General features: G+C 42.4%; 1 protein-coding gene across 1 annotated transcript; it reads left to right on the forward strand.

Moving 5' to 3' along the window:
- The first annotated feature begins 6,830 nt into the window (after positions 1-6,830).
- FANCF (FA complementation group F) lies at positions 6,831-8,182 on the forward strand. The gene has a single exon (XM_085223912.1). It carries the CDS (start codon positions 6,878-6,880, stop codon positions 7,907-7,909), a length of 1,032 nt encoding a protein of 343 aa, XP_085080038.1. The 5' UTR covers positions 6,831-6,877; the 3' UTR covers positions 7,910-8,182.
- The last annotated feature ends 1,338 nt before the right edge of the window (positions 8,183-9,520 follow it).

Genomic DNA, 9,520 nt, shown 5'->3' on the forward strand with positions numbered 1-9,520 from the left:
CCCATCTTTCTGCATCACTCACCAAGTGGAACTAGATTCCTGAGCAGGAACAGTTCCACAGAGAAGTTTGCCCTTTCCAGAAGCTGGAAGGACTCAAACAAATTTCCCAACATGCTTTTTACATGTACTACAGGGACTTTCCTCTCTTGCCAGTATGTAGGGAGCTGGCAGGACCATCGCAATAGATCCTCGTGTGCTGACCGACCAGGTGGCTTCTGCCAAATGCTTCTCTCAGTGCTTAAATGTTCAGCCACACATTGCTTTCAACATAGTTTTTAACAACCCACTGTATCATTCCATTTTACAAGAAGCTGGTGCATGATAGGGGGTACGATAAATCCACTCAATGCCATGATCTTTGGCCCAAATATTTACAAGAGAATTTTTGAAATTATTCATTATCTGACTCAATTCTTTCTAGAGTGCCACAGGACTTGCTCCTCAAGACCTAATATGGTGTTTTGGGCAGTAGCATGGGATGCTACATGTTTCAAGCCACCCAGTGATTGCCTCCACCATGGTAAGCACATAACGCTTACCAACACAGGTTTGTGGCAAGGTGATATAATCGACCTGCCACACCTCTCTGTATTTATACTTTTGCCGTAGCTCTTCCCCCCAGAGAGGGGTTTCATCCTCTCGGCTTGTTTAATTATGGTGCATGTTTAATTATGTCATGAATAGCTTGTGCAATAGCCTCAATAGTTTAGTCCACGCCTTGGCCTCTAGCCCCTTATATGTTGCATCTCTTCCCGATGGTCCGAGGTCTTGTGGGTCCACCAAGCTAGAAATAATTCACCCTTGTTTTGCCAATCCAAATATATTTGAGCCACCTCAATTTTGGCAGCTCAATCTACCTAATGATTAATTTGTGTTCTTCAGTCGCCCAACTCTTGGGCACATGAGCATCTACATGGCGCACCTTTACAACCATATTTCTTGTTCAGGCAGCGATGTCTTTCCACAGTTCAGCAGCCCAAATAGGTTTACCTCTTTGTTGCCAATTTTTTTGTTCCCACTGCTTAACCAGCCCCATAAGGCATTTGCCACCACCCATAAGTCAGTTTAAAGTTAAAGCATTGACCACCTCTCCCTTTCAGCAGCATCTAAGGCCAGTTGGACTGCCTTTACCTCTGCAAATTGACTTGATTCTCCTTTACCTTCAGTGGCCTGTGCAACTCATCGTGTGGGGCTCCATTTCCATCTGCAACGTTTCCCCACAATATGACACGATCCATCTGTGAGCAGGGCATATTTCTTTTCATTTTCTGGTAGTTTATTGTATGGTGGGGCCTCTTTAGCCTCACACAACATATCTTCTTCTCCTGGTGATGTTCCAAACTTTTTACCATCAAGCCAGTCCATGATCACCTCTAGGATTCCTGGACGACTGAGGTTCCCTATCCAAGCTCATTGTGTAATCAGCTCAATTCACTTACTCCAAGTGGCATCAGTAGCATGATGGTGGAGGGAACCTTTCCTTTAAACATCCAGTTCAACACTGGCAGTCGAGGTGCTAGAAGGAGCTGTGTTTCTGTACCAACCACTTCAGAAGCAGCCTGAACTCCTCAAATAAACCTCAAAACCAAAGGCCTTACTCTGAACTAAATCTCAAACTACCTTAGGCAAAACTAGTAATGATTAATACAACTTTAACTGCATTGGGTTTAAGAGGGCACAAGCAATCATCTCATGTGTCTCACTTGGTAAGAGAGAGCTTCTGTAGTGTCTGTATTTTCCTCACCACTTCTAATTGGCTATTTGCAATCAGGAAAGGTAGCACAGTTTGCCACTTATTTCCATTTCCAGCATACAGAAGGGTTACACATACAAGTAACTAACTAGCTTTGCTAGTATAGTCCTGAGTCATAATATCTGAATAAGAAATAGGGGCTAAGTTTAGTCTGTTTATTTGTACGAATTTCCTAAAAATTCTATTTTTGAATAGCCAGGTATAACTCCTAATCAAAGTGTTATTTATGTTAAGTAATATGCTAGATCCAACACTTTCTCAATGCACGGATTTTCTTCCCACACTCACAGAGCATTACACAAGTGCTTCTAAATCACTGACATCAGTTACTCAAATCTAACACATCCCAGTCAGGCTTCTCAATTAATACATCAAAGCACTACAACCGACACACACAGGACTTGCCATACTGCAGAGGATTCCAGGAGAAATTCCCCTGCTGGTATATATGTTGTCTGTACAGACGAAGGCTCACACTGGTCTATAAATTGCAATATTCAATGCCTTTCTTATACAATTTGATCACACACTCATTTTGTTCTCGTTTCAAAAGCTGATCACAGCCTTGCAAGATTTTGAGACTGACACAGAATCTCTAAGGTCTTCACCAGAAGTTATGGCAGAAGTTGCGTGTTCTACCAGCTGTAGGTACATAACATCATAATTCCACAAATATTGTGACAGAAATAGCAAGGTAATCTGCGATATACAATACACAGGTTACTATATAATGCTTTGTGTAACCTGATGGCTAGCATGTAATCCTATGCAGCTAAACAGCTTTCCTCATAGTTTGTTTCTGTTGTTGTTATTTGTGGGTTTTTTTCTTAAAGTATCTTCATGCAACAAATGTATCAGATGGTCATACGCCTATCTTAATTTAGTCAATCACTTTTGTAGTTTGAAATTAAGTCTCATATCTAAGGAAATATCATTTTGGATTTTTCTAAGACTAGGTAACTGGAGTAAACAGACTACCTTTCCAATTTATTTTTAGGAGAAACAGCATAACTACATTACAGCTAATACGAGCTCCAACAGGAAGATAAATATAACAACGTCCTCCAGACCTCTGGCTGAAGGCTTGACCAATATTGTGTCATAACTGGTATTTGCTGCCAGAGCGAATTTTACTGGCTCCATAACCATAATAAGGAAACTCATTAGTTTCACAAAACCTTCTCATTAAACATTTACTTTTCAGCTTAGAGAATACAACACAGTGCACACAAAGTATAGGGCTTTTGAAACTTCCTCAGTGTCTCCTAGAAATGTGGGTTCATTTGCAAGGAGCTGTGGAAACTACTCCACTGATCCTCTAGTAGACAGATTCTTTTCTTAGTGCTCAGCAACTTTTTTTTTTAAATCATGCATATGTTTTATCAACCACTAGCTCAAATAGAGCTACATTTACTGCAGCCTAACAGAATAGTAGACGAACATTCTCAAAGAATCTGTTTTTATTTCAACATTCATTTTAGATATTAAAGGATAAACTTCATATTAAAAAAAACCTCTATCCCCTATTCACATTATCACAGCTTCTAGTGAGATGTATCTACCTAAAGAATTTAGCTTCCTGTGTTGCAACTGTAAATCTGTATTTGAGCCTATAATAAGAAAATATACTTTTTTCTTACCATTTTCTTTTCTACTCTCTTGTGCTGTTTTGTTGGCTTTTTTTTCTTTCCTGCTTGTTGTTTCACTTGTTTGCTTTCCTAAAAACAGATAAAACAAGGTTACTTTTCAGCCTGTGAAGTGGTAATTTTTCACAGCTGTTGACAAGTGCTACTATTGCATATTTCCCCTACCTCCTTTGAAGAAAGCCCCTTGTACTCACACACACAGATTCCCTTTAAGATATCTTAACGGATATCATTTTTTGTCAGACAAAAGGAGACTTCATAGTTTATCCCAAATGAAGTACGCAGCCAAACATAGCCTAAATCAGTATGAGAGAACTACTGTAGCAATCACCAAAATCATCAGAAGAAGCAAATTGATTTTATTTGATCAGTTACGTAAGACCCAGAAGTGCATCTTCAGTTTTTCTTCAAAAATTATTGATGCTGAGCAGGATCACACCCGGCACCTGAAAATTCTCTCAACATTCTATGACCCCATGTATGTTGTCCTGCTCTATTTCCATATCCTAATCTAGCACAGCCCCACCATTTCCCCTCCTCCTCCTCCACGTTACACTTCCCCTCCTCTGTCTAGCAAGGCTTACTTTTTAAGCATCTCCTCATTTTCCCCCAGGCCTTCCTCTTGAGAAAACTCAGCTCAGCACCATACAGTCCTTTACAACTAACCTCTAAAAAGCTGCTGAGCACTGTTTCTGAGTAGCAACCAATTTATAATAAATTGATAGATAGTAACTACAGAAGACTGGATAATTTATAGTTTTGTTGTTGGTATAGAGAGCCCTAAAGCTATTCCAGATGCTACTTCACTAGAACAAACCTCAGCACAGGAGAGAGCTTTAACTTGTTAGCTTTTTCAAGTTAGAGGAAAATAATTCATGTGTGGGAAAGAAACCAAACTTTTCCAATTTGATTACTATATAGTACCAGCATCAACAGATCAATAGGCTCCAGCTTTGCAGTGGAGCACTTCAGAACATACATCGATCACACTCTCAAAGATAATGTAGGATTTGTAGTAGAAAAATATTTCCTTCTATAGCAAGCAGAGAAATAATTAATACTTCTAGATGCTGCTATAGCATAACCATTTAAGTACATTAATCATAACTGTCTCAGTGCTATCTTGGCTATTTTTTTGTTGTTGTTGTTATTGTTCCTTGAATTTTTCTTCTGATACTATCTTATGGAGAACTCTGCTAGATCTTAGGATCGTATTTTATTATATATATCTACTGTGCCACCTCACGAGTGGAGGCTGAACACAACTACAATACCTGGAAGTACATAAACATTTATTTTTTTTCCACAAACGTTTTATTACAATGTAGTGGAAATGCTAAGACATAGCCTGAACCAGTGATTGAGCACCTGGTGGGCCAACCCTAGGGATCTCAGGTGCAAGCAATGCAGTTGAATGCACTCAGAAGGGGGTGCAGACAGGATCCACCCCTTCCCAGACCTCATAATGTGTTGGCAGTGGAGGTGAAGGAATTCTGCTGGAGATCCCTGCATAATTGAGGCTTTTCAAAAGTAAACAGCATCTTCCCTTTACTTCTGTGCTTGTAGCTGCTGCTTTTGAGTAAATTTTCACTTACTATAGCCTAGGATCTTGCTGCTCTGCTGTCATTACTGTGTTTTCCATTATGTCACATACAGAGCTGGTAAACTCTATTGTCTTAATAGAAAAAGAATGCTGGCATTTGGAGTTTTCATCCTAATTTGAGACAGAACTGGGTGTAAAATAGCTAGGGTTTTTCATAAAACAAAAATTACATTTTTCAGGCAGTTCTATACAGACTCATTAGAAAACACAGGCCATCTCCCTTCAGTAAGATTATTCCAGATACCATTAGTAATTTTTTTTCTAGTCTGAATAGATTTTCGTAACCTGTTTTTGAATGCTGCAAATGCGATTATTTGATTTCTTTCAACTGGGATATAAAGATACATTCATGGGATATAAATCTAATAAAGGAGAAAAAACAAAAACATTAATATGAAAGATTACCTGTGAAAAGATATCTGATCTGAAGGGAAATTTCTTTATGACACAAAACATAAGCATCTCCAAACACACCCCTCACTAAAATAGACTTTGGTTCTGGAATACATTGAATCTGTTTTATTCCTTTTTGCCATAGCACTTAGCTCAAGAAATGCTGCATCAAACCTAACCAAAACACAAAATTACCAAGCGGTAATTATATTGAGCCACCTCAGCTTTCTGTCTCTCTTCCATTAGGTAGAACACCCCAAAGTTCTGTATTTAGTTCAAATATTTAACTGCAGTTCACGTGCTCTATCTTCATTAGATGCTTACTAGTTTCTGATACACAGATGAGAGTTCTCTTTCCCTGAGGATATCTCAGAAAGAAGGTTCCTGAACCACCAGCTTGAGTAGTCTTAGAGAAGGCCTGACTAGGCTATTAGCTAAATTATTCTTTCTGCTTCTGCTTTGTTTTTAAATATTATGTTAAATAAGGCTGAATTACTAACAAGCGCTTTCCTTTAAGACTAGTGTGTGTGGCCAGGGAAAAACTCATAGTAAAACCTAGAGAAAAGCTGTTTCTGCTTACGAGGACCCCCAGCCCCACACACCCACTCTTTGTCTGAACCATCAGCAGTACCTGGTGTTGGTGGAAGCTTCTAGAGGCTGTGCTGCTGGGGATGAGGCTCAGGGGAGAGGAGCATGAGGAAGGTGCATCATGGCTGCTGATCCAACAGGTAGGCCACGTTCTGCTGGTTTTAATACCTCACGTTTGTTATGGAAACGTGTGTCTGCACAGTAGGGAAAGTTGGGTTGTGTGTTCGCAGTGAGTGAGGGAAGCAGTTGTGGCACGGTTACGCTGTGGTTGCTGTGAGGTGTCTGTCAGAGAAACAGAGGTGTTTGTGGGGGGGAAACATCTAGAAGCTTTCTGTGCATGAAGAAAGGATTGCTGTTTGTCATTCCCTCAGCAGGGAGGCAGCCTCCTTTCCCTCTGCAGTGCCATCCTGGTGCTTTGGATAGCCAACATGCCACGGGAGTAGGGCTAAAAGGGCAGGAGGCCGTTAGCTGAGCCATGGTGAGGGCTGAGCAGGCGGCATAACTACGGCTGTCCTTTGCACTTCACCTCCTGGAGGTGGGAAATACACCATATTGGGATGTGTTGTGCTTGTGAGTTGTTGTTTCTGTAAATAACACTCAGGAATCAAAGGTGCTGTGGTATTTTTATTATTATTTTTTTAATTTAGTTTGTTGTTTGTTTTTTTTTCATTTTCTCGCATCATTTTTCTTTTTTGACGCTGTAATTTGTCTCGTCTCCCACCCATTCCTTTTTGAGGGGTAACGGTCATCCCAGGTTCTCCTTTAACGCGGCATCAATCCGCAACGGATTGATGTCCAGCTCAGCCAATAGAATTACAAATCTCCGCCCCTGCTGGTTCAGATTGGTTCTCGTTCCGGGCGCGAGGCGGGACTTGCGCTCAAATCGGCGGCGCCATGGAGGCTGTGCTGGGGCAGGTGGCGGAGCTGCCCGCGCTTTTTGCCGTGGCCCGTTCCGCCCAGGTGCGGGACTGGGATCTCTCGACCCTGGACAGGGCTCTGGATTGGGCGCGCTACTTCCAACACCTCCACGATCGCTTCCGCGGCCGGTCCCGGCTCCGTGATGCTCTGGAGCGGCGGTTGCGGCGGGGCCAGATGGGCAGCCCGCTCTCCTTCCGCCACCTGGGCAGCTGCTCGGAGCTGCTGGGCCTGGCGCTGCTGGAGAACCGCGCTCTGCCGCCCGCTGCCTGCCGCCGCCTCCTGCAGCGTCTCCTGCAGGGCGAAACTGGCCCCGAACCGGGCCGCCTGGCTGTGCTGGCCCGCAGGAAGGCCGCTTCCCGCCTTCTGGAGAGCTGCGCGCTGTCCCAGAGCGAGCCGGGCCCGCGGGTGTGCGCGGAAGCGGGGCTGCTGCTGTGCCGGCTGAGGGAGGACGGGCGGGAAGCTGGGGCGGCCCTGGGCTGGCTTAGACCTGTCCTGGAGCAGCTGCCCCAGCCTCGGGCTTTCGCTGTGGTGGCGGAGGCTCTGCTGCTGCTGCAGGGGGATGGGAACAGCCCCGCGGGTGGAGCAGAAGCTGGAAGCGTTGCGGACCCCTTGCTTTCCTGGCTGCTGGAGGATCCGCACCGGTTTTCTGCCTGCTGTCTGCTCCTCCCGGGCGCTCTGCTCGCCTCGCTAGCCGATCGCTATGCCCGGTTAAGCAGGCGTTATTTGGATCTTTTAGCTGAGTGGGGAAGTCAGTTGCTGTATGACTCGCTGAGGGGACGGTGGGTTAAAAGTGGTCCTGAGGAGGCTAAATTGTGCTGGGAGGAGCTGAGGGAGCGTTTTGTTTGCCTCTGTCAGGGATCTGTGCAACTCAGGGAGCAAACCCAAGCAGCTCTGAAGCTCCTGAAAGCCAGGGATGGAGACTTTCAAGTCTGTGGCTTAAGTGTGTGGACTGACTTGCTGCTGGAAGTGGAGAAAGACTTGAGGAAGAAGCAGAGCCCAAATGTGTGAACACCAAAGCAACACAAAACCTTATGAAATCTAGCAAATCTGACTGTTTGATATTTATTTGAAGAGTGAGAAAACTGTACCCTGCTTTGAGTTGAAAACCAAGCTCTGATAGGACTGCTGATCACACTGTTTCTGATTGCACATGAACTCTCGGGAAGGCCTGTTACTTCTTTGCATCTGTACTGTTGATTCTCTTGATGACTGGCAATAAATGTCTTCCTTTACAGTGCTTACTGCTCAGCTAATAAAACAAAGAATGTGGGTTTTTTTGAATGTGTTTTTTAAAAAATAAGCTTTCATTTTTTTATTGGCTACGAATAACAGATGAGATATGTTTTGGTCACGGTAGTTCTGTGTTGGTGTTTTTTTTTTTATTATTATTGTTTAAAGGGAATGATGGAGATTCAAACCTGAAAATCCCAAATGTAGGGTTGATTTAGTAGTGATTACCTCCATTAGGCTGTCTGTTCTGTTGACTTGTTCTGATCTTGTCTGAGAATTAGCCTCTAGGCCTAAAGTGAAGGTAGGGAAAAGAAAACTTCAAAGCTTACTGAAAAGTTCTAAAACTTGAAGGCTTTGTTAGTTACCATGTTATATACTAATATGCAAATATTAAGTACATTAAATGTTTATTAAAACAGCAGTATGATGTAGGATATTCTGCTGTGTTTTTCTTCCCTTTCCCATGATATATTACATTAAGTATATTCATTATGTGAAATGAAAGTGAGTGGTATAACAAACTTTTTTAAAAAAAGTCCAAGAATTGTCTTCTGTTGAATATTGTTTCTGTTGACAAAACTCAAATGGGTAAAAAAGTACTTGGCCACCATGACTTAAAACAAGTATGTACTGCAGAATTAATAAGATCTTGTCTACTTAGCTCTGTAAGCTAGAATTACCAAATCTAAGCAGAGTAATAAGATACAATACTCAGTGAAGGTGGGAAATAGTGTAAAAAGTTCATCTTTAACTTCACGTGTGGAGGATCTGTCAAAGAGTGTAGTGTGTATTCAGATAGATTTGAGATGAGTTGAGAAAGCTTTTCTTGTGTTGCTGAAATGCCTTTTGGGGAAGGTTTAGAAGGTGATTTGATTCTGATTGTAAGCTTAACTATATGGATTTGCTAACTGATTGGCACTAATTTGAGTAACGTTCTGTGCCACGAAGTGAAAACATACAAGGGTGGCAAAATTCAAGAAGGGGTGATCTCGTGACTTTGAAATAGAAACAAAGAAGACAAGGAGACCAACATTGTTGACTTGGAAGAGGAAATAGTGCCTATTCTGATTTGTATGGACATGAAGACATGGGCTGTAAGTTCTTAGACTTCTCTCTATGAAGCAAAATTGTTACTCAAGGGTGACACACTTAGTTAGAAGGATACATTGCTCTTCTATTAACAGTATAACTGTTTTCTTTGGATTCCTTGCGACAGCATGTCAGTGTGCCAATGAAGTTGTGGAGATCTGTAGGTAAGTTCTGTTAGAACAACAGTTGCAGCTGTGGCAGTCATTGTTTTGCTGTCTTAAATGGAGCTGTTCTGGCACTTGTGATGGTGGTCAGTCTCAAAAGAGAGCACTGTGGTAGGGGACCTCAGGGCTGAGTCAG

The sequence above is a fragment of the Meleagris gallopavo genome, chromosome 5 (assembly GCF_905368555.1).
Source record: "Meleagris gallopavo chromosome 5, MGAL_WU_HG_1.1, whole genome shotgun sequence".
In the NCBI taxonomy this organism is placed as follows: Eukaryota; Metazoa; Chordata; class Aves; order Galliformes; family Phasianidae; genus Meleagris; species Meleagris gallopavo.

Excerpts from the sequence above, each read along its gene's own strand:
- FANCF (XM_085223912.1), top strand. The coding sequence starts at position 6,878 with ATGGAGGCTGTGCTGGGGCAGGTGGCGGAGCTGCCCGCGCTTTTTGCC.